Raw genomic sequence first — 25577 nt, 5'->3', positions numbered from 1 at the left:
AAAAGCCTGACATTGTGGCTTTGACGATCTGTGCATCACGAAACATGCTCTGACTGTAAAGCACAACATCTGGCTTCACTGCATTTAATTTCCTATTCAAAGCCTTTGTTGTTTATCCACCATTCAAATATTTCAGATGTTTTTCATCGATGCATAATCAAATATAAAAGGCTAGTTTAGTTGCCCTAGCATATTTACTAATTAACGTCTGTGTTATTTCGCAGAGTGCACCACCTCTTTGAACAGTGTGGTATCAGAGGCCTTCATCCGCTTTTTCCTGGAGACTGTTGGCCACTATTCGCTGTTTCTTACCCAGGGCGAAAGAGGGGAGCGCATCTTCCAGCGCGAAGCCTTCCGCAAGTCGGTGGCTTCTAAGAGCATCCGCCGGTTCCTGGGGGTCTTCATGGAGTCTCAGATGTTTGCTGGATTCATCCAGGATAGGGAGATGAGGAAGTGTAGGGCCAAAGGTAAACCATGCTTGGTCAACTGTCATGGTGTCCTGTGAGCATCAGGCTCATATAATGCTAATGTGAAACAATGGAGGCAGTTTGATCTTTACTGCCACCTTCTGGTGACCAAAAACGATGATTTTGTGATGGACATTATTAATCGATTATCTATTGCTATTAATGTATTTGTATTCTTTGTTATTGTTTATTTAATTGATTAATTTCTTAAACAGGTCTGTTTGAGCAGAGGGTGGAACAGTATCTGGAGGAGTTACCAGACACTGAACAGAGTGGAGTCAACAAGTTTCTGAAGGGTTTAGGTGAGTATAGTACAGCAGTTATGCGACATATGTACTATCTGTCAAACTTTTGGAAATATGACATGTTTTTTATTGCTTTGGAAGTCTCTTATGCTCAACAGGTCTGGATTTATTTGATCAGAAATATTGTAAAAGCAGTAATATTGTGGCATTGTCCTTCAGAAACCATTCTAATATGATGAATTGGTGCTCAAGAAACTTTTAATTATTAATGTTGAAAAAAGTTGTGCAATGAAGACTGAAGTGATGGTTGCTAAAAATTCTATTTTGGCATAATGGGAATAATTTATATTTTAAAGTATATTAAAATATTTGAAACAGTACTTTTGAAATTGAAATAATATTTCACAATATTGCTGTTTTTACTGTGCTTTCGAGCCAATAAATGCAGTCTTGGTGTGTGTAAGAGACTTATTACAGAAACATTAAAAAATCTTAAATGTTCCAAACTTTTGTCTGGTAGTTGACATATGGAAGTGCAAAGCTTGTTTATAAAAAGGCATATCAGACACTGTATATCAATTTGATCCATCAAAATGTCATCTTTTTTCAGGAAATAAAATGAAGTTCCTTCATAAAAAGAACTAGAAAACACTTTATTGTGAAACCAAAAACTGTGGACATTTTCTGTAAATGCTACATCTGAAGACCTAACACGGCTAAGTCACGTATGTTAAGATGTGCCTGTTGTGTTGACTCTGACGTTCATATTTATGTACATATTTATGAAAGTGCTGTTAATCTCACACGTAGCTCTGTTGTTACCTTTCCTGGTACTTTGTATATGAAACTAGAGAAATAAACGTATGGTACTGAGAGTATGAATGGTTATATTGCAGAATAACCTCCACCCTTAGAGATAACTGTGTTGAGATGGATGAGATGGATGAATGGAAATTGACAGGTGGATGTACAGTGGCTCTGTGTAGTATTTAACGCTAGAATTTCTCCATGAACTGTATTTTGTGCATTTATTAACACATGAAGAGTATAATTACCTTATTTACAAAAAAAAAAAAACAAATCAATAAAGTTTTTCTGTAAATTTCTCATTCTGCTTTAATGAACTACTTTGTCCCAAAATGTTTAGGACCATCTGTTAAGTGAAGATATTTCCTACCCTTTTAGCCTGGCCTTTCTGTGTTTAAAATAGCAGTAATGAATAATACACTGGGAATGTTTTGAAACTTGACACATTTTTGCTATGTTAAAGAAACAAATATACAAATCCTGAAAAGGTCATATGTGTATGTCAATCCATAGCCAGTGTCTGGAGAAAAATTGCAAAAATTATATTTTTATTTGTTAACCTGAACTAAATGAGATCCTTATTCAACAAGCCTTCCGCAGACTTTGTTCATTGCATAAAATGCAATATTCTTTTCTATGCGTAACATTTTAAATGCACAATAAAATTCCTTAAATTGCATTTAATTTCTAGAAAGAAGTTACTATATATTCAGTCTTTTCTTATTTTCTTTGTTTCCAAAAACCTCTCTTTAAACTGAGCAAGTAAAAAAACTAAAATAAAATAATTAGCATTAAAAAAAAAAGAAGAAAAAAACTACAATTCTATATAAAATATTTTGATAAATGTTTTGCATTTAATGCAATCTACGTCGCAGTCCACTCCCCATTGGCAGGTATTGAAGATGCTTTCTGGTAAGAACAGTCTCAAACAATTCTATCAAAGCCACTGAGAGCAAGTGCAGACCGACATCTTTCTCCATAAGTGCCACAGAGGGTGCCACAACAAAGGTGTCTCGTAGCACTACCGAGAAAAATATGACAGTTCAGTAAAGCCAGCAGTCAAATGGAAACCCAGAGTGATTTCTTCTTGACAGAACCTGTTCAAAGCTGTAAAGGAAATTGTAGGTATAATAAAAGCAGTTGAATTGGATACCATAGAATACATATAATAATTGCATACCAAATACTAAATCATACAAATAGGCCTACTAATAAATCATATTTGTAACACTCTCTGAACACTGTATTAGCTATACATATATTTATGGATAAAAATGGCAGTATAAGTGACGCGGATAAAACAATTTTGGCTTTTCCAATTTTATGGGATTATGTAATGGATAAAGAAATGTAATAATGGGAGTAATAACTGACAGTATTTATCTCTGAACAGCCCTGAATGTGCTCTGTACAGGACACCCAGACTTAAAACTGTGGCATGTATAATCTCAGAGAATTTCACAAAAATATAATGTACTCATGTGCAACAGAACGCTTTCTATACTGTCCACTGCTGAAAGTAAATCAATTTAACGTGGGGTAACATGGGAAATCTTCTATCTATAATCGTTATTCCCTCGCCTGTAGTACAAGAAAACTGAGACAAAGGCGACATCTGCTGGATTGGATGCAAGCGACATTTAAAGGTAAAGAACTTCAGTGCGCAACGCAGGGTGCGTATCACAAAAAACCCAGGAGGTGAATGACAGGACTGATAATGCGCTCGCTGTCGTTACAACTTTGATTACGTGGCGCTTATTCAGACATCTTCCACACATGGCAGATCTCCTGGAGACTGGACAATGAAACTTGTGCATCTACACTATAGATGCATGAACAATTTTGCCTTTTGACACTTGCAGTGCTTAAACGATAGAGGGGATACAATCAAACGCGTGTAAGAAATATAGTCTCCAGGGGTGGAAGGACTTTAAAATATATGGTGATAGGATGCTATTTAGTCACTAAAGCATTGCTGAAATCGCTCTAAGCTTCCAGGCGCCGAAGAGGAGGAGGAGGATGGTTTTTGGATTTGTGCCTCTTCAACAGAAGCAAGGTGCGGTTCAAACTCTCATGATGTGTGCATGTGTTCATCACCATTTCATTTGACATCGTCGGTGTGTGGTTATGCTAAGTAACGATCTATATTGTGCTAAACACGAATGTTTGTGCAGGATATTGTGGAGTCCCATCCCATCTGTGAGGTGTGCGAGAAGATTCTTCCAAAAACGCAGAGGTGTAGAGTGCGGATTTTGACATATTGCAACTTACACATGTGCTTACGTGTATCTTATCATGTCAATGAAGTATTTAAAGCGTCCGTATGTTTCCTCAGTGTGCGTTTTTAAGTATTTCTATTTTGTTGTAATTTTAAATAGCCTATTACATGAACAATTAGGGGAATTTTACAGAAACAACCTTTTATCACTCTGTGTCTGCCGAATAACACGAATTAATTTAGTTCAGTAGTTATTTGCTATTCATATGTGACGAGTTACTGTAATTTACAGTTTAAAATATAAGTTATATTAATGCAATCAGATTGATTTCAACCATTCTGATTGATTGTCCGATTTGTGAAAATTATACTGCGTCCAGCTGTGCAAGTATGAATTTGAGCTCTTAAGTCTGTTAAATTGTTTAATGCAACTTAAATGTAAAATGTAATAGCTTGCTACGCAAGCTGTATTTTGGTTATGGTAAAACTAACGCTAGAATATTGTTCTGCTGGTATATTTCTGTAGGTCCATAAAGTTATCCTCTGTGACTTGTGGATCAAAGTGGTGGCCTGTCGAAGTAGCTTAATCATAAACCATAATTTACTGTACTGGAATACGCGTGCGCAGCATAGAGTTGTTATGGTTACCTCTTTAAGGCAAACGCAAATTTAGTATTTTAGCATCGATGTGACAACATACGCGCTGTGACTTAAATTCTAGACTCGTGTGAAAGCCATTTTAAAACAAAATACTTATTATAGGCCTATCTCTACTTGTATGAAAAAATAAACTTTAATGAAAATGTTCTAGACCCCCATCCCACCATTCCGAAAAGTTTTTACTTCCTTTGTTGATAAAGATCTACTTTATTTTTATAGTCAGTGTATAGATCTATATATCTATAGAGATATCACTGGATTATGTTTTTTTTTTCTCAAAATGTTTTATTTCATTTTTTTCTATGTAAATATTCACGTTCCTTTTTCAGTGTTTCCTTTTCGTTTTCATTGTCACCTGTTAGAATGATACTGACTCCTTTTGAAATCTTTCTTCCCAAATGCATGATAACTTTTTTTTTTTATTACAACCTTTTTTAATTTTCGCACTAAATCATGTGACACTGAACGGTTTGGTTATTTGCATCTTGTTTAAAGGGACATCACATCATTGCACTATGCTACAATCAAATATTCTGTCAAACTAAAACAATGACTGCATATTTACACATGAAGATGCAAAAACTGATAATTGGCTATAATAAACATTCACTTGCAATGAGTGAAGACATAATGAATTGAATATTCTGTACTGATCCATTACCATCTGCTATGGGCAAATCTGCCATTCCCCTGTCTTGATCTCATAACCAGGGATGCTAATGGATGTTACTGAGGTGTTCTTCCAGGGGAGGAACCTCCTCTCAAGTTTCTATTAATGTATTTCCTCTAGAGATGACTTTGCTTGCTCAGGCAGAAAGATACTCGTGCTGAATCCACTTACTGGAGAAAAGGAGTCATCTTTTGTAGTAGGACCAGAGAGAGAGAGAGAGAGAGAGCGTGAGCTTTTGTTTTAAAAGCCAAATGGAGTGGCATGGAAGGCAAGGCGGGAGATGCAGACAAGCCTGTCTGCCCGAAGAACAAGAGAAAGACTGGCTGGGTAGACTAATTGTGTTTTAAAGTGGGTCTGTGGGTACACAATGGGGAATCGGATGGTTTTAAGCTCCCATGAGCAGCTCTAGAGAAAGAGAGAGTTGTCAGATTTGTAGGTCAGGCTGCAGGGGTTGTTGTCAGGCAGACTCACGGTGGTAGAGGTGCTTTCTTAGAGGGGATCCACACGACACTGATGTCAGTTCGGGTTACATGCGGTTTCATTAGTTCCCTCCAACCCTGTTTGCCTGCCCACCTGCCTTATGCATTGGTTGTTGAACATATCCTACCTGCGAAAGATTTGGAGGAAGTCGTGCTTCCAAATTCTTTCGAGAAAAGCAAGCAAGTGTGATAGGATCATAATTGATTTCACACTTTGCAGGGCATTGTGTGAGCACATCTCAATTCCCATCTGCTCCTGGACAAGGCTGACCCGGTTTCAGCGTGTTTCGTGGGAGCAGGCCCGGTCCGGAGGGACCTGTCCCTTACTAGTGCTGATCTAAGGAAACAAGGAAGGAGGGCACCAACGTGTTCCCTCATCCCCGATCCATCTCACACCCTTCGCCTGCGCAATTCTCTTAAATATTGTAGGTCATCTGGCACCTCTCCCCTTCCATTTTTGGCAACAAGGGCTGCTGGGGATATTTTGTCCCAGAAAAAAAAATAATTACCAGCCCTCCCTAATTCCCAATTATTATGAACAGGCTTATTTAAGAAGAAAGATCATGGTGGCTGTCAGAGGGAAGGATTCGGGATCCGAGCAGCTGAAGGAAGCCAGTGAGGAGAGCTACGAAGCGGCCACGGCTGAGGGCACACTCGGGAGTCTACTCCGCTGGGGTTAAAGAGTGCAGTGTGCACTACTTCCTGCCGCAGGTAGAGCTGTCACAGTGTGGTGTGGAGCTCTAGCTGTGTCATAGGCTTGCCGTGTCCTTGCTGCGAGAGCTGCTCTGCTGGATATCGCAATCGTTCTCACACGCACACGCAGAGGAATCTATATCCCGCCATCGGCATGGAGAAGGTAAGACGTTTTCTGCACTCAATTTTCAGGAAGATTCTGCAAGCTAGAATCTGTGAGATTTTAATTGCCTTTGATTTGACACCGAGGTAATCAGCGAACTGCAGCTTGTTGTGACACACAGATGACGCATGATGTGTTATTGTTTTGCCAGTTATGCTTTTTGGGAATAATAATGCGAAAAATGCAAATGCGAATATTTCTGGCGTCCTTTGAACAGGCGGATTTGCTTTCTATTTGAGTCATTAAAGCACAGCAAGTGCAGGGTTCAGAATGAATACTTTATATTGTCTTTCACGACAACAGTGCTTGGCTTATGAATATTAAATCCCAGTGGACAGCTTGAGTAGTTTTAAAGTGAAAATTCATCCAGAAAAACCAAACCTGACTTTATATCCGTGCAGCACGAAAGAAGATATTAAAAGTCAACAGGGTCGAAAAAAAACATTTTCATTGTTTTCAGATTTCAAAATGTCGTCTTGTGGTATTTTGAAGTGCTGCTTGAGATATTTAAAGATGCTGCTTCAGTTTTTGCATGCTAGATTAGTTGTTGTGGAGGTGAGACGCCTACTCATTTGTGGCTGACAGATGTGTCAGCAAACCTGTTCTATTAGAATTAAAAAAAATCCAATTCATTTTAAATGTATCTGCAGTGCTGTTCTGAGTGTTCAGAGCCCAGGATGGCACAGAGCTTGTGCACCTTCTGCAACAAGTGGCTGTGTTTCCAGTGCACAGACTTGCATCAGCATGAGAGAAGCTCCACTCAAACCTTTGACCTGCAGCACCAGCCGCGAGACCCTCCATCACCGTCTGAAATAGGCAAGAGCATTTTTCTTTTACCGATCTGTAATTACTTTCCTCTTTCAGCTCAGGTCGGTTGTCTGCGTGCACATTTCTGCTCTTGGCCACCGGACATTATCAGCTCTGCACGATATTTTTCCAACCCCTCTTTTTTAACTCAATGAATAATGCATTTTATAATTATCCTGTGATGTATTGTAGTGTTGTGTTTTTTTTATGTGACCCACTTTCTAAAAACTGATTCTCTCTCAGCAAACGCAGCACTATTTTGGCCAGCCTGTCCGAGGCTGGCTTTCTTTTGTCGATACTCCTTAGCTTTCTCTCAAGATTCTCTGAAATCCACTTAATGCATGATAACGGCACCACAAGTCCTCACACAAAATGAAAGATGGAGTGATAAAAGAGCATAAGAAGAAGAAAGAGTGGTAGAGTGTGAGAGAAACAGAAGTGCGGGTGTGAGGCAGGATGTGGTCGGTCACCAGTATGCACTGAGGCAGTGGGAGCTCTTCAGTGTTGGAGCCTGTGGTCTCGTACTTTAACACATCTCTCCCTGTGCAATGTGTCAGCGTGTCTCTGTCTACCCTACACTGTCACAGCCTCAGCCGGCCGGCGCTTCTGATGGACAGACTGTATATCCAGTGTGACAGGTGCTGTCGGTTGAGGTCCTTCACTTCTGCATTCTGCCTGACTAACTCTCTCTGCTCACAGAATTATGAATGCAAAGGGACTATTCAAGTAATAATGGTTTATTTAGATTAGGATTTTTGCTACAATGGAACGGAAATGAGAATGTTTTATTTATTTGTTTACGCCTTTTGCTTCAGCCCAGGTTAATGCAGATGTCTTTATTCAAAGAAATTAATTTCTTGAAAAAAAAAAAACTTTGCCAGGCATCTCTGGTGTTTTCTTTTGGGGTTTATTTGTATATCTAAAACATTTAATTGTAATTTATTTTATTTTTAATAAAAAAAAAACTATGAATGTATTGTCATTTAACGTACATTTTATAGATTTTTTTTTAAATAATAAAAAAGTAACAAAATAATAATTATTAAGTAAAATAAAATGAAATGTTAATGTGTTTTTATCCTGATATTTTTAAAATTAATTCATACATAAAAGCCATATCTATTACTTTATTTGGCTCTTCAAATGGAAAAATGTATTATTATTATTATTAGTTTTATTTTATTTTATTATTTATAAAAAAAAAAAAAAAAAAAAAAAAAAAATATATATATATATATATATATATATATATATATATATATATATATATATATATATATATATATATATATATATATATATATATATATATATAATAGAATAAATAATAAGGTAATTAGTAACTTGTCTTGGTATGTAGTTGTCTTGAACATAATTCTAATGTGATAGTTTAAAAATGTATTATTTTTTACATATTTTAGTTTACATGATCATTTAAAATTAGCACTCTGATGTGATATTCTAAAAACAAATGTAAAATAAAATAGTTAAAAACCCGTCTGTTTATGTAGTTTGCAGGATCATGTAAACTTAGCATTCTGATGTGATATTGTTTTTAATGTCCAGTGCAAGGTGGGTGTGAAATGTGGGCCATTCTGAAGGCACACGTGAAAGCAGTATCTGTTACTTTATAGAGTTACATTCCTCATGTTGGCAGGGCTTTTAATGAGACATTAACCGATTGATCAAAGCTCTGCTGTGTTCCATTTTTGTCTCTTTTACTTTTGCTGGAAAAATGATGCGTTTATACGTCCAGAAATATTTATAAGGATTTCGAAGTGCTTTGTTTCTCCACTAAAAATAAATGAAGCTAGCATAGAGAGTGACTCACCGAGGTGAAGTGAGGTTTTATATCGGTCAAAATGATTTGAACATACTTAAAGCCTCATTAAACCTGCAGGACTCGGACAGATTCCACGTGCTCATATTAACACCTTTGTTTTTTCCAGCATTTTTCCATCGTAAGCTTTCTTTTAAATATTTGATTCTTGATTACAGATAATGTGTTCTTAATGGGAATCGGCTAATTAGGCCTCATTTCCTCTCTTCTGTTGTCTTGCGGGTCTCAGGAGCCGGTTGCTGCGGGCATGCAGTTGTCATGTGTCCTCTCCATAAACAGGAGCCTCTGGAACTCCTGTGTGAAACGTGCGACCTCTTGGCCTGTAACATCTGTCACCTGTCCGCCCACAAAGACCATCGGTATGCAAAGAGGACACATACCCACTGCCACGCATGGCCACGTTCACAAAGCTCTTGTACACATGCAATCACTCCCTCTCTCATACGCTTCTCTAAACACAAATAGAACAGGTGGCCACTTTCTAATGTATCAACAAATATGCTATCGAGCATATTGTGTGTAAACGTTAAAAGTCAAAGGTGTTTCACTGGCTGCTGGTTTCTAATCTTTAGACTGGTGCATGTTGGGAAGGCTCTGCAAGACCAGCGCTGGCTCCTGCAGAACCTCATGGCCCGAGTGGAGGAGAAGAGATCTGGTGTGGAGAGCACCGCTAAACAGATCCAGGGCAGGTGAGATGAGATGAACTCCCACCTATTCCACCTCCGCGATGCTGCTAATGTTAGCGTTAATGCTAGTTAAACAGAGCGTGTCCATTACTCATCTGAAATGTGAGCAGCTGGGATTATTAAGACAACCAGCATAGTTTAAATAAAGCATAATGACGTTGACAAGATCCATTGCTTCCTTCGAATGATTTAGGCAGATGTTCAAGCATCCAGATGTTTTATCCTCCCTCAACCATCTCCCCGTTCGTTTTTCTTTCCTTTTGTCCAGGCTCCATGGTATAAAGATCACGCAGAGGAAGGCAGAGAACCAGATAAAAATGGCTAAGATGATTATGATGAACGAGCTTAACAAACGGGCCAACCTATTAATAGAACAACTAGAGGTAATGACTTTTTCCCTAGTTTCCCCCTCCGTCTTTTCTGTGCCGTTCCAAACGTATTCATCTCCAAACATCCATGGATGTAGTGGTGATGGAGCGTGCGGGACAGAACGTCTTCTGAGCAAATCATGCAAAATAGGCAGATTCTGCCAAGTAGCGACAAGCAGATGGGGATCTTAGGAAAAGTAGTGAGCAGTGTCTTCCGGTTGCAGAGTATTTCCAGTGATTTCAAGCAGCGTCTGGAGGACCAGCTGCAGGGGGCCATAGAGCTGTGCAGCCAGCTGGAGCACGTGAGGAACTTCATTACCTGGGCTACAGCCCACCACAGACGCAATCCACTGCTATTCAGCAAAGAGCTGGTAGGATTTTCTCCTGTCCAAGTGGGCTTCAGATGTTAAGATTCCTGGCAGCTGCCTGCTACATTTCTGGCAGGTCTTAAAAAGTTGTCTGCACTATTAGTTTAAAGCAGCTTCACCTCTTTTTTTTTTTGCAGCTGCATTTAGAACTAGCCTTAATAATTTTCTTGCAAACTTAAAAATAGAGAGACAGTGCAGAAAGAGTTTCAGTTTCACTCCCAGAATTGCATGCAGTATTTATAACTCGGTGTCTCTGTAATCATGAGGTTTGATCTATAATTCATTTGTCAGATTGCTCTTCAGATGCAGCAGTTATTGGAGCCACTGATGCTCTCAGAGGCTTGGACCCCGTTGAAAATCAAGTTTAACTGGGATGCCAGCTTCTGGACCAAGCAGATGTCCACTTTAGGTAAACTGAGCTATTGGACAATGCCATTAGATGGCTATTTTTATAACTTTTATAAATGCTGTGTTCTTCATACAAGGATAATGTCAAACTAGATTTGCACATTCCAGGAAGGAAATTCCTGTGTTTTCAAGCCCTCAAAAACTGGTATTAAAGTTAACGACGAGCTTAGGGTTTAGACTTTGGTTCTGTGTAAATGAAATTTGGTTGCAGTGTAAAGGTGGCAATAAAATGAAAGATAAGCCAATCACAGTGCCTTATGCAAAATATCATAATGCCATCATCACTTCTGTTCATTTAAAATGGAGAACATTGTAACTAACACTGTCAGTCGGACATTTTAAAATGCTTTTAATCTTTAAACGTCTTAAAAAATGTTATGGTTATGGTTATGTTATGGTTTTTATGAAAATATTCTTTCAATTTATTCATGTCATAATTCATGAATTTCACTAGCATCACATTTAATTTTAACAAAAATATTTTAGTTGATCATAGTGCAGTATCAACAATATATAATAAAAAATAATCAAATAAATATATATATATATAAATCTGTCTTTGGATAATAATAAAAAAAAAAAATTATATATAGTGATAATGAAGACGCTAATATATATTTATTATCACTGAACACATAAAAATACCTTTCTTAATGTTTTTGCCACTAGCACAAGATAACTAGTGTTTTACTAGTGCAGAAGAAAAAAAATTAGGAATATCTGTAGCTATCAGAGGTGTCAAGTAACGAAGTACAAATACTTCGTTACTGTACTTAAGTAGAAATTTGGGGTATCTATACTTTACTTGAGTAATTATTTTTCAGCCGACTTTTTACTTCTACTCCTTACATTTTCAGGCAAGTATCTGTACTTTCTACTCCTTACATTTAAAAAAATAGCTTCGTTACTGCTATTTCAAACCGGATTGTTATCGTTCAGAGAGAGAGAAAGAAAAAAACCCTATCCAGATAAATCGCGCCATCAGGATGGAGTGAATTTGATTGTGGTTGGATGAGAAGTATACACATATACCATTCCGACACCCTATTGGTCCATACGCGATCCATCGCACCTGCACATGACACAAGTCACATCACACTGCATAGACAGTTTTGGGTTCGTTTATCAAAAAATATATTTCTTAAAAGTAGGTTGGAACCAGTAGTATCCGATCGCCTCAGAGTCCGTCCGCTTAAATTTCAAATGAAACCGGCGTCAGTCCGGTCTCCTCCCGTCTTTCAGCGCGCTCTTCAATCCGCGGACCGCGGTGGAGCAGCGCGAGCTCAAACAGAGACAGAGGACACAAGGTGTGTGTTTACCGATAGATTGTTAGAATATCTGTATCTGTGAAGTTCTTTGTCATAAATACAGTTTACAAAAGGTCACGATCAGTCGGTTTCTCATCTAGTGTAAAGTTTTCGCTTGTCACCGCTAATCACGAAACAGCTGTTTCCTTACACTTATTTAAATATACTTCATTTAATCATACGTACATACACTACTGTGCAAAAGTCTTAGGCAGTATTTTCACTTAAAAGAATGGTGTTCGGCCAGTTATTTATATATTTTGCTGTAGAGTGTCACTGTCAGTATAAAATATCAGTTTACAATTCCAAACATTCATTTTGCCATCGTCAAACTGCTTGTGCATTCAAAATCGCACTAGATTATTATTAAAATTAATGGCAAACTACTGTCCTACTGACACATTGCAGCAAAAGATATAAATAACTGGCTTAAAACCCTTTTTTGGGGTGAAAACACTATTCTTTCTTTTCCATAAGACTTTTGCACAGTACTGTATTTTAAAAACGAGATTGTTGCTACTTTATAAAGAATGAGCATACAGTCATTCACAGAACTGATTTAAGACAGTGACAGACAGCACTCATCTTAACTAAATATCAGAGTGAGTGACAGAGATACAGTAGAAACATTATGTGTACTTTTGTATTAAATAATGACCCAGATTGTGAAATACATTTATTAGCCTTAGATTAAGGGAAGCACAACTTGGGAAATGAGAGCATCCAAGGTGAAAGCTATGGATTTATTTTAAATATTTGTAATGTTCTTTAATGTTATCCATAGTTTTTTTTGTAGTTCTTTTTTTTTTTTTTTTAAGTATCGGTTCAGGCACGTTGAGGCGCCAGTACCATTTTAAAAGTATCGAAAAGGCACTGGACCCTACTTAAAAGTTATTATTTATTTCTCACTACTGGCTCATTTGCCAAATGGGTGCTTTCTCTTCGTCCTCCACAAATTAAGCTACTGTAGGTAGTTGGGTAGTGAGAAGTTTTAATAAATTATCGTTTGCGATTAATGACGCAAATGACAATGTTGTGATATCTAGGCTATAGAGCATCACAGTCCCACCCACAGCTGGTGCCGGAACTAAAAATTCAATGCAATTTCTGCATTGACATTTGGGGTATAAGCCATTAAAACGTAACCATACATGGTAGACTTAAAACCAGCTACGGCTGTACTAAGCAACAGTATATGCTCATATAAACGTATAAAGATCATGGGGGCACTAACCTTGTTTTGATCTAAATGCCTTTTATTCGCTATGTCTTGGCTAAGTACTTCATTACCCACAATCCTGAACAATCCCACAATCCCACAGTGATGCATCTGATTGGTGGAGCTCGTATAACCGTCTGGTTAAACCCCTCGAAGGTCCGTGAAGACTGAAGATCATTAATAAAAAAATAAAATAAAATAAAAACCTGTATTGTGTTTTTGCACGGTAGACTTATCAGTGCAATCATGATCTCCTTGGCTGCCATTGAGAGTTTTGCAGGGAGGTTGGTAACTTTAGTTAGCATTATCGTCCACTTTAGCTAGGCTACTGTAGCCTCCATATGAAATGAGTCATATCAAGCATTTTATAATGCCACTGTCAAAACAATATTTAGCCTAGACATACCTTTTTGTGCATTTACTGAACATTTGTGTAATGGCAACGACATGTGTTGACAACTGAGCGGTGATTGCAGTCAGATACAAAGCACTGCACCATTGCTGACTTTATCGTTAACCACTTTCACACACGCACACTATATAAAATACACGATGATAAAATAAAAATCAATACACAATACATATATAAAACACTATTTATTTACACGATTAATACTGAAAGAACTGCTATTACAGCACATTCACTATATAAAATAAAATTCACTGGAGGAAAAAGTTTGCGCGAGCGGCCGTCATCAGATTTGGATGTCGCTCAAAAGGCTCGTTGCCTCGTTCGCAGTTGTGGCTTCAGTCAAATTCAATGGGGCGCGGTGGTTTATGGGATGAGTAGTTCCTGCGCTCAAAATGAAAATATATACACAGTCTTGTACCTTTGACTTTTTTTGGATTTTGTCTTAATTTTTTCACTTGAAATGATATGTTATATGCTTCTGAGTTCAGCCGTAGCTGGTTATCCTCACACATGCTCTAAAACTCTTTAGATACGGATTTTTCAGAAAGTGAATGGGAGAAATGAATGGGAAATTTACTTCCGGCACCAGAGCTCTCTCGGGCTGTGGGTGGGACTGTGAAGCTCTATATCAACTTTGTAACTCGTTACCCTCTGAACACTGGACATAGCAGACGTATGTACCGAATACAAGAAGCTATCAATCAAGAAGGTATCAGGATTATGAGTTATTTTTCATTTTTAGTTTTTGAATAATCACTTAGATTAATCATTCATTTTGACAGCACTATAATGTTTATTGTAAATAGTCAACCACACAAGAGTAATTGTTACTAAGCCTGCACCAATGTTCTTGTCCATTGCCCTCACAGATTCCTGCAGCTAAGCTTGGATGTACATTTACATTCCATTCAAGGTTATTGATGACATGCCTCTGAAGTTTGACTTTTTGCACCATAACAATACTTATTGGCAACTAGTCATCATATCTCTAGCTCTTTAATGTATTTGCATTGTACTAAAATGAGTTCATTTTCAATGGGCATATATGTGGCTGAAACAGGTAGCCTAGTGCCTCCCAAATTTTTCAACATGAACATTTTAATATAACATTATAGTCATTATGGCCTTTAGAATTTTTTTTTTTTGAGAGGTGGGGTAGTGCACAATAGGCCCTTGTGGCACGGCCCAAGCTTTTGTTCTTAATGGCATTTTTTTTCCTTACATTACTTTTACTTTTATACTTTAAGTAGTTTTTTAAACCAGTACTTTTACACTTTTACTTGAGTAAAAAGCTTGAGTTGATACTTCAACTTCTACAAAAGTCTTTTTAAACCCTAGTATCTATACTTCTACTTGAGTAATGAATGCCAGTACTTTTGACACCACTGGTAGCTATGCAAGCACAGCAATGATTCTTTCTTGCTTTAGGTCAACTTGTTGTTGAAGGTGGAAGTCGTCCATACCCAGAGGTTGTGGGTCATCCTAGTATCCTGCGACCCCAGACTGTCCCATGCATAGCAATGCCTCCTCTGTGCCATGGGGTGCGGGAACCTGGCTGCGCCTGCCAGACCTTCTGCCAGCCCCCGCTCTGCTGTCTTCACTGCAGACCTACTCAATCCGTCCCTTTGGATAAATTCCCTTCCCAGTGTCCTCAGGCCGCCAGGCAGAGCTCCCCGCCATCTCTTCACAGCTGCTGGGAGGCTGATGCATCTCTCCCGGTGCATCCACCTGGAGCTCACCCTGGATCTGACCCCGTCCAGCATGGAACCAGCTCTGCTTCACCTCGACAGCCTGTTGGAGCCAACAACCACCCGTTGCCTGAGCAGCTCCTTGCTAGTTCCAACCAGGCTGCCATGAATGGGAGAAACCCTGCACTAGGTCAGCCTCCCTGTGAAAGAGGGCAAACATCTGCACCCCAAGCAGCTACAGGTCATGAAGCATCACCAAACAAAGAGCTGCCACACGTCCGTAATCAGGCTCAAGTGCAGATGACCACAGAAACCAGCAACCAGCCCATGATTGAACTGCAGCCTATCGTTGCTCGCATCAATGACAACAGGGTGAGTTTCATTAATGTGTCGTTTCTCTGTCCTTTGCAAAGCAATACCTTTGCTCTCATTGTGCTCAATACTGACCACAGTCCTCAGGCCTTGGTGCTCTTTAGTGCTTGCAAAGTTTGCATGTCAACCACACCGTTGACTGGTTCACACCACAAGTCCTAGCAGATGAAAAGGCCATCGAGCGGCACTGCAAATGTGCTCAAGCATTGGAAGAGGGCTCAAGTGTGGGGTCCTTACAGTATACTGACTTTCACTTTGGTAGTTGATTATTTGTTTTTCAGTGTCAAGATTTTAGGTTAAAACTTATATGAATGAATAAATGGAAAGTATACATTTTCAGCGAAGTGACAGGTCTTTTTTTATTTGATTTATTATTATTATTAACCATGACTATTACTAATCATCTAGTAGCATTTATCAAGTCATTTCAATTGTCCTGCAGTGCTGCAAATGAGGTGGTGTCTCCATGACAGTGGCTCACAAACAGGAGGCCGGGACACACTAGAGGGCTTCAGCAAACTTCTAAGGGGAACTAAAAATGGCTTAAAATGATTTAAATTAAGAAAAAAACAACAATTAAAATAAGCTAAAACATTTAAACGCACTAGATATTTCTTATTCTAATTCACCCCCTAAAAAGAAGTTTTCTTTAAAAACACTTGAAATCTCTGGTATATGAGGCAGCCTAATAATAACAATAAAATTGGTAGACCTGGAAAAGTGTAAATCAAATCAAATACATGGGCAATTTTTTGATATAATAAACATTTTCATACTTAGGCTAAGTTAAACTACCTTATCTGGTAATAATTATAAGCAAAAAATGTAGTAAACATTTTTTATGCTGTATGAGGTCATAAAAATGACATGTAATTAATCAGTAATGAAAATAATTTAGTATCATATATTAAGTATATTATATTAGTATTATTATTATTGATTATTATTTTAACTTTTGTATTTAAACTTGCATACCGTATATTGGATAATACTAATAGTATTCATAATATATGTGTGTGTGTGTCTGATTATTATGAAGTATTATATAAAAGATTATTAATTATTAAAGAAAAAAGTTTTAGCTTAAGCACGCGCCACACTTCTGACATACTATCACACTGCTTACACTGTCACATTTCATGTCAACCACCCATTTACTGTCATTGCTATTTCGTCTTTTTATGTTTTTTTGCTATTTCAGTTCAGACCTGTTGTGCTTGTGCTTTAAGTGTATTTGGAGTGGATGACAGCGTGAGAACAGTAAACTCAACATCGAAACGAGCTCCACCGCTCTCAATATTAATTTAGAAAGAGGAAATTGAATCATTCCAGGCAGCATCATCTCTATTTATGTGGCTGTAATGTGTTTTCTTCTTGACAGCTGCTGACAGCACCTCTGCAAGCAGATGGTGTGACACAAACTGTGGTGTGAGCTCAGAAACAATTAAGACCACAAAATAACACGCTCACACACACACACACACACACATAAACTCGCTCTGCTCAGCAACCACTCCTCAAGCTGTATTGGATGAGAACCAAATCAGGCGTTAGAAGTTATTATTAGTTCTCTTGATGTCAGTATTTTGATGAATCTTCCCAGGACAAACACCAATCAAAATCAGTTTCCCTGTAAGATTTGGCACTCCAGAGGCAAATTAGTCTAATATATATATTTTTTTTAATGTATCATCTTCAGCCCATAACTGTGACATGATTAAAGGGAGGGAAAAAAGCACTTGGGTGCAACCACATATTTACTTAACCTGGCATTAATGAGAAGCTAGGGGAATTGAAGGAGCCGGCTGTTGCATTTTTCTTCATCTCGCGGTAGAGCCCACACGATTACCTTTAAAGTCTCGGAGACCTCCTACCTTCTCTCCTCTCCCACACATGCTTGCAAGACACACTCTCCACAGCTCAATTCATTCCACCCTATCCTCCTGGGCTTCTATCAGGTGAGTTTTTTAATCCTGAGGTAATTAAGAGAGAGAAAAAAACACAAGAGAGGGCTAGAAGTCAGATGAAGGAGGGGCTACGTCGAGTGTTCGAGCTGCTGCCTTCAACTCTGACATTTGTCGTGTTAGTGAAAGACGCAGTCGCTTGGGCATTTCTACAACTTCTCGCATTAGTGAAACGATGACAAGAGAAGAAGAGGGCCGTGGAGGAGAGGAAGTCTAATCTCTGATGTGTTAATGCTGCTTATTCAAAGAAGCCTTCCAAGCCCCAGATGTGGGATTTACATACGATAATTGGTGGTGTAACTAAGTCATATATTATCAGGAGAATTATTTTGTAGCGTACGGAGTTGTGGCACTTTTCTCTCTGTGTTTTAAAGATGTGATTGTTAAGCGTAGCTAGTGTGCATTGTCACACTCAAGGTTATTGTTGCTCACCTTCATGTTCTCTGTTGTCACTGTTGCTATGGTTGTAGTGTGCCGCATATACTGTCAAGATCACTTTTAGCCTGGTGCTGCGCTAATGAGACTTTGGCTCTCTTCCGTAGAGATCCTCGGTGCTGGAGATGTTCACACGGGCTCAAGGCCGAGGAGATGATGGCCAGAAACGTTCCAGTTCAAAGAAGGCGACCAGGTCTCAGAGCACCTCAAAAGGACCCAGAGGACCTCGTAAAAGGCTCTGTAAAGACAGGCCAACCAGGGCTGATCAGAGCCTGGCAACAGTGGCTGGGGACCAGGGATGCACAACGCAGCAGGTACACTTTCTATATATGTGGCAAGACAAACATAGCCTCTTTTCACAGCGATGCCACATATTTTTTTTGGGGTTGGTTCCCCAAAGAACCTCTCAGTGAACAGTTCTTAAAAGAACCACCAACATTTAAATATCTAAAGGACATTTTACCACTATAAAGAACCTTTAGTGTTATGAAAAGGTACCGGGATGTTAAGATTTTTCATGGAACCATCAATGTCAAAATTCAAACTTTTAGTTTAAGAGTGTACACATGGAGACTTGTGTTAGTGAAGTGGTTTATAACCAGGCATTTATTTTTAAAAACAACAATTTGACTCCTTTTCAATTCACTCCTAAATAATGTATTTACGTTTTAATTCTAAGTATTTTAATTGTATGTTTGATCCGTGCACACTTTCAATTTCCACAAATTAAATAAATAAATAAATAATTGATTCAAAATTTCACATTTAATTCAATGAGTTTCTGTTTCTTTGAAATTAATTATGAAATGTACTATCAAGAGAGTGAAAATTCTGTTACCACCTATTTTCTATTTTTTTTTTTCAGTGTGAAATACCATGGTGTAGTCCTAATGTAAAACACGGACTCCACAAACTTTTTTGAAAACGTATTTCTAAAGATAAGAATAGTACATTGGTATGAATAATTCACTATATTAATATTAATTGACATTGATAAAATGCTCTTGTCCTGAATTGCTTTTCGTCCTGGTTCCTTTTAAAGTTCATTTAAAACATTCATTCTCTCTGTCATACAGTGCAAAACACCTTTGTTCCAGCGCACACAGCTCTGTTACTTGCCTTTTAAGGGATAAACCAGATGATGCACATCAAATGAGATAACTGTTGTCTTGGAAACAGTTTCTTTAACCTCTTTCTGTTTGAGAACAAATTAGATGCAGCAGCCCACATAACTGATTGTATTCAGCTTAACAAGTTCACTGTTGGCTCACATTCATATTCGCTGACTTAGTCTGCATGCTGCTGTCGTGACATCACTGCATCCATTACCTGTCATCAAAGTGGCAGTGTTTCATAACTTTGATTTTACTCATTGCTTCTTCTATTTCAGCAGATCTGTGCACGACTCGATGCTTCTGAGATGATCATAGGAAATATAAACAGTCACACTGCATCCTCTCTGACCACCTACAAGTCTGAACCAGGTTAAGAGGCCCATTATGATTTATAAATAAGCTTCTTTCATTTTCAGCTTAGAAATAGAAATGCATTTCATAGTGGACTAATCAGTCTAAATGGCGTTTTCCTGGTTTCAGATAATGTATATGCATATGCCTATGAAAACAGAAGGCTGAAACCCAGAAAGAGGAAAAGACTGACTCGAAAAGATCCAGACACCAGGTAGAATAAAAAACTAAAATTAAATAAAAAGCTCCAGGTTTAATTTGCTTATTTGTAGGGGCTGCACAATTTGGGCAAAATTTTGTGATTATATATCAATATGACCAGGGCTTGACATTAACACCCGCCAAATGCGGTAGGATTTTCCCAACTTGTCACTTTTGGTGGGTTGAATAATTGTAGTGTTTTTAAAAAGCATCTGAATTAAGCCATATTGCAGTGTGACACTACAACACTACAACTCCCATGAGTATTACATGGACACTAGTAATGCACGGGTTCAACCATGGGTCCCACTTTTATGAAATTATTAGTAAAATTTCCTTACCCGCCCCAACCTGACCCGCAGGTTATGAGGTGGCCTATTATAATTCAGCTATCAAATTGCCCAGCTATTTCACTTCAGCACCGCATTTCACACACACGCGCGCACGTGAGCCCATGCAAATGAGGATGAGCGCATGTAGCCGGTCAAGTCTCCATCCACAAACAGATGTAAGGTATTTCATTGCACTTTAACAAGTAATCTGAACGGCCTATATTTGTGAAATATTTTAAACGAAGCCCTCGCTAACTGAGTTTAATGCCACAGTTATGTTAGAATGCATCTCATTCTTGTTTCTGTGGTGGTGCGTCGATCTCATCACGAGGAGCGCAGTGCGGAGCGCTGTGTCACTGGTGCATCAGTTCAATTTTACTCCAAATGTATGAACTTACCTGTTTTGAATAGCCTACTTTATATTTAACGTGTTTGTTTATGTCCAATATTAGGGTTAAACTGTTGGACTTTAAAATTAAATCTACTATTGATTTTCACCGTTGACTGTTTTTGCAGAACATTTAGACTGATAACTTCTGTGTGCAGATGCGGCAAATTTGTCACAGGACGCGCGATATTAGGTGCCCTTGCTCAAGGGCACCTAAGTCGTGGTATTGGTGGACCAAGACTCAAACCCACAACCTTAGGGTTAGGAGTCAAACTCTTTAACCACTAGGCCACGACTTCCTTGTTTTGTTTTTAATGACCTGATTTTAATGTTATGAGGAGTTATGTTGTTGGATGCCGGTGGAGCTATGTGGCGACATATAAAAGGTGTAACAAAACCCAGTGAGCAGACAATACACAAGAGAAAACCTGACGATGAAACAAAAAAGGAAACTTCTCAACGAAATGTGGAAGTCAAGTAGAGAATGGCTGGTATATGTATGAGAGTATTTTCACAACAACAAAAAAGTGGCTAGTAAAAATGCTGTGCGGCAAAAAAGTCAATGTCAAGCCCTGAATATGACTATAAAATAATAATATTATTCAATATTTTATTATGGTTATTGCTACATAAGTAAAAATACTAAACCATATAAGAAATATAATTATTGCAATATTTCCCTGTAGAATTTTTTTTTTATTATATGAGAAACGTATATTAATAATAATAATAAATGTTACAATATTGTAAAATCTGTAAAAAAAAAAAAAAAAAAAAAATCAATACTTATAGTCATGGATTAATAGCTTCATTTTCTCATTAAAGGTATAGTTCACCTTCAGTTTCTGGTCCCCATTGACCTGCATAGTGTTTTTTTATACTATGGAAGTCACTGGGGACCAGCAACTGAAGGTGAACTAGCCCTTGTATGGGAAGATGTAAGGATCCCAAACTCATGTGCAGCAGCATTCACTGCAGATCGAGCAGCTCTGAGACAATCCTGTCTAAAAGAACACAATGCATGATTTAGGTTTTACTTAAATGAATTGCTGGTCCTACAAGAAACATTGCAAATTTTTCTTGAAGGTTGAAAGGTAGAAATGTTTTTTCTTTTTTGTGTGTGTGTGTGTTCAACAGTGATAAAGAAGCCCCAGATGGTTCGAAGGTTCCAGTTGTGTGTCTTGAGCGACTCAAGATCCTAGTGTCACGACATCCACCACAGAACCATCAGAGCACAGACCTTTCTTCTCAAACAGAGCCTGGACTCAAACCTGAAGAAACTGTCTTCAGGGTGCTAGAGAGAAAGGTCACTTCTCAGGTATCACTTTAATGTTGATGAAATGCTTTTCTAGGATTTATATCACCTCGCAGTTCATAATAATAATTTTAATGTCCTTAAAGGGAACTTTGGATAAGGAGTCAGTTCAGACAGAGGACAGCATGTCGCACATAGAGCAGCTATCACCAGAACATCTGCCTAGCAGTGAATCATCTGGCTCACTTGACGTCTCTCAGCCTCCTGTTCAAGAATTTTGCAACATAAACCAAGAGTCCAGGGTACTAGCCATCTCCAATGATTTAGACCCTATCTTACAACCTGACACCGAAGAAATAAACTCCCCATCTGAGCTCAGATCAGCGACAGGTTCTGATTTCCAAACTGAATCCACAAGAGAGGCTGAAGCAGATGCAGATGTGGAATCGGAGCTCCTGCAGGAATCAGATCCGAGCACTGAATCCGAACTGCATGTCGAATGTGAATCGGAATATATTTCAGAGCATTCTCCTGAATTGGTGCTCTCGGCTTCTGAACAGGAATTTGAATCGGATCCAGATTCCACGGCCGAAGTGACTCAAAATCTTGAACCAGAGTCTGAATGGGAAGCAGAGCAGCCGGTTCTTCCACCTACCGCCGGCTCCGAGACTGTATCAGATCCTGCCGTTGAACGTCAACCTGCAGAGGAAAGCCCTGAGATAGAGAATGAAGACTTCTGTGCGGTCTGTCTCATTGGAGGAGACCTTCTCTGCTGTGACCGTTGCCCCAAAGTCTTTCACCTGTCATGCCATGTCCCTCCTCTCCATAGTTTCCCCATGTAAGCCATCATCCCTTCTACTTCACATATCAACCTGTGTCTTTACTCACTGCTGAAACTAACCTTTATCATCTCGGGCTTCCACAGAGGCGACTGGATTTGCACCCTGTGCAGGGATGTGGAGCAGCCAGAGGTGGAATCTAACTGTGAGAATGACCAGATGTCCACGGGTTCGCTGCCACCTGGGCTGTCGGCCTGTGACCAGAGGGTAAGTGAAGTGGGTGCCGCGTCTCATCTGGCCCAGTTCAGACTAATCCTGTGACCTCAGAGATCTGGGAGTCGAAATCCACAAAAAGTTCCTCCCTCAAGAGATTTACAGTCTGTCTAACCGAAGTGAAATATCTCTGTTGATGGATGACTTGTCTGCTTGATCACAGAAATGCGAGAAGTTGACGCTGCTGATCCTCAGCAACATTCTCAGCGCTCCGTTCCACGAGCCTGTCAGCCCTCTGGTGATTTTCAAATGAATATCTTATGATTTTATATTTGTAGATGATACTTTTATCTATCTTGCTATCTGTTCATTTTCTGTTTGTATTTCTTTATAGGCCCGTCATTATTATCAGATCATCAAGAAACCCATGGATTTGTCCGTCATTCGGAACAGGCTCAGCAGGACCAGCAACACACACTATCGCTCCCCGCAAGAGTTTGTGGCTGATGTCCTGCTCATGTTCAAAAACTGTGCCAAGTTCAACTACGTGAGTGGAAGGCATTATTTTGTTAATCGACCTCCTCCTAGCCATTAGTGGTGAATATTTAATAACTGATTCACATTCAAACGGCGTACTGATATAATGATTATGCATTACTTTTTTAATATCCTGTTTAATTTAGCTGAAATTAAATTTTTAATAGATTAGCCTAAAAAAAAAAAAAAAAAACATAACTACACTCATTTGTGTTCATTCTGTGTATTTGCATTGTATAATAAATGAAGCCCTGAAAGTAAGTTTGGGAGGAGCTTGTTCATCTAATCCTGTCAATCAAATCACAAGCATGTATAAGTGGCTGCTTGCAGTATCCCAATCTGTCAGCCTCCAAATCCATCAAATTGCATTCCCAAAATGATGTGGCCATGCAGTGACATGATCAGAAACAGGTTCATAAAGTCCATTTACACGCATCACTCTTAAAGGATTATGTTTGCTTGTGGCAGAAAGATAAAGATACATTTGCTAGAGAAGCAAAATTATCTGCAGATAAATGTGTTTTGCTAATATACACTACCAGTCAACATTTTTTTGAATAATTAAGATTTTTTTTTCCTTTTACGATAAGGCTGAATTTGTTGTAATTTATTATTTCGGTGGTAAAGCTTATTTTACTCCGGTCTTCATTGTCACATAATCCTTCAGAAATCATTCTAATATTCTTATCTGGTGTTCAGTTATTTAGCAGTTATTATTGGTGCTCAATCATTAATGATGGTTGTTATCATTGTGCTCTTTTTGTGGAAAACGGATTTATTTTTCAAGCATTCTTTAATGAATGGAAAGTTCAAAAGAACACCATTCATTTGAAATATAATTTTTGTAACATTATGAATGTCTTTACTTTCATAAATCCTTGCTGAATGTTTCTTTCTCTCTTTCTTTCTCTCTCTCTCTCTCTCCAGCCGGACTCAGAGGTGGCTCAGGCAGGCCACAGTCTACAGTCCTTTTTCACATCCAAACTGAGGGAGGTTTTCCCAGACCTGACCTGCCCTGTCCAGGAGGAAGAGGAGGACTCAGACAATGAGGATTATGAGGAGCTGGAGAGAGCGATGGCGACTGGATTTCCCTGGCCCGAGAGAAAAGAGCAGAGCCACAGGAAGAGGAAGAGAAGGCACTCCCTCAACTGGAGGAGAACTCACTATTAGTTGTGCCTCTATAAATATGTACAGAGACTTTTGACCTACTCGCTCTGAGTTTTCCATCCTGGGCGACTTGCTGTTTTTTTTAAAAGATTCCTGTTGAAATACAGTATATGCTTTTTTCTGAGGACTAAACTCACACAATATAACCAGTTGATGTGTTCTGCTGTTATCTGTAGCTGTGGATAGGTGTTGATATAAGCCTATATCTCCAGACTTCGCCTTAGTTCTTGCACTTGTATTTATTCCTATGCTTATACTTACATTAAATTGCACAGTCAATGTTGGTGGCTGGCAACTGCGACTTAGTAAATCTATATAAACAACATTAATTGGTAATTTGCTCTAAATTACATTCTTCTTTTTATCCAAATATCTCTTATAATGAGGTACTTGTTTTACTGTGATGGTTTTATTGACCTGTAGAGGGAGCACTTCATATAGCCAGAGGCGACATTAGTTCATATTGGACTTTTTCAGTGGCAGGATGTGACTGAAACCCATGAACCCTTTTAGAATTGAAGAAGGATATTATTAGGCGGTTGCTACACAACTGTGATGTTTTAAATTAACCTTTTAAATGTTTATTGACTAGTGAGACATATATATAAAAATTCAGGCAGATGGAACACTTTTTAGACCAGCGTGTTCCTCCATGTGGTTCACATACAGGGTTGATATTTGTATGTCCTCTGACTTTTGTAATACTGGTCTTAATTGCAGAAATTGCTGTGCAGATCATGTTAAGTCCTCTTTTATTAATGCTATTTTACTATCTTTAGCTGGATTGTATTTAATCTTGAAATATATATATGTGTGGTGTAAATATGTGATTCAGACTTTGATGTTTATTTCTGCTACACAAACAACATTGCTTTTCCCTAATGGTTTTAAAATCAGACTTGAACCTTGTTTAAATATACAGTCAGTTATGGATGAAACATAGAACCTTCAAGACATTGCTAA

At 38.5% G+C, this 25577-nt stretch overlaps 2 protein-coding genes across 4 annotated transcripts in view; both read left to right on the top strand.

Moving 5' to 3' along the window:
• Positions 1-1821, top strand: part of dennd2b (DENN domain containing 2B) — a 53776-nt gene extending 51955 nt beyond the window's left edge. For both annotated transcript variants that reach the window (XM_026211850.1, XM_026211849.1), the window contains exons 18-20: positions 225-467; positions 683-769; positions 1323-1821. In XM_026211850.1, the coding sequence (XP_026067635.1) occupies positions 225-467; positions 683-769; positions 1323-1357 (365 nt within the window). In that variant the 3' untranslated portion in view covers positions 1358-1821. The remainder of the gene's footprint in view (positions 1-224; positions 468-682; positions 770-1322) is intronic.
• Positions 1822-1953: 132 nt separating this feature from the next.
• Positions 1954-25441, top strand: LOC113049473 (tripartite motif-containing protein 66-like). Of its 2 annotated transcripts, none has more exons than XM_026211852.1 (18): positions 1954-3575; positions 6089-6402; positions 7053-7218; positions 9279-9408; positions 9622-9738; positions 10004-10118; positions 10328-10474; positions 10763-10880; positions 15246-15877; positions 18384-18590; positions 19670-19760; positions 19872-19956; positions 21801-21981; positions 22065-22756; positions 22844-22964; positions 23134-23208; positions 23305-23457; positions 24375-25441. In XM_026211852.1, exons 2-18 carry the CDS (start codon positions 6394-6396, stop codon positions 24615-24617), a joined length of 3282 nt encoding a protein of 1093 aa, XP_026067637.1. In that variant the 5' UTR covers positions 1954-3575; positions 6089-6393; the 3' UTR covers positions 24618-25441. The 2 variants fall into 2 exon arrangements, with proteins under 2 accessions (XP_026067637.1, XP_026067636.1); XM_026211851.1 differs by having other exon boundaries at positions 19667-19760.
• Positions 25442-25577: the final 136 nt, after the last annotated feature.

The sequence above is a fragment of the Carassius auratus genome, chromosome 30, assembly GCF_003368295.1.
Source record: "Carassius auratus strain Wakin chromosome 30, ASM336829v1, whole genome shotgun sequence".
Classification (NCBI taxonomy): Eukaryota; Metazoa; Chordata; class Actinopteri; order Cypriniformes; family Cyprinidae; genus Carassius; species Carassius auratus.
This window is presented reverse-complemented; position numbering and strand designations above follow the sequence as displayed.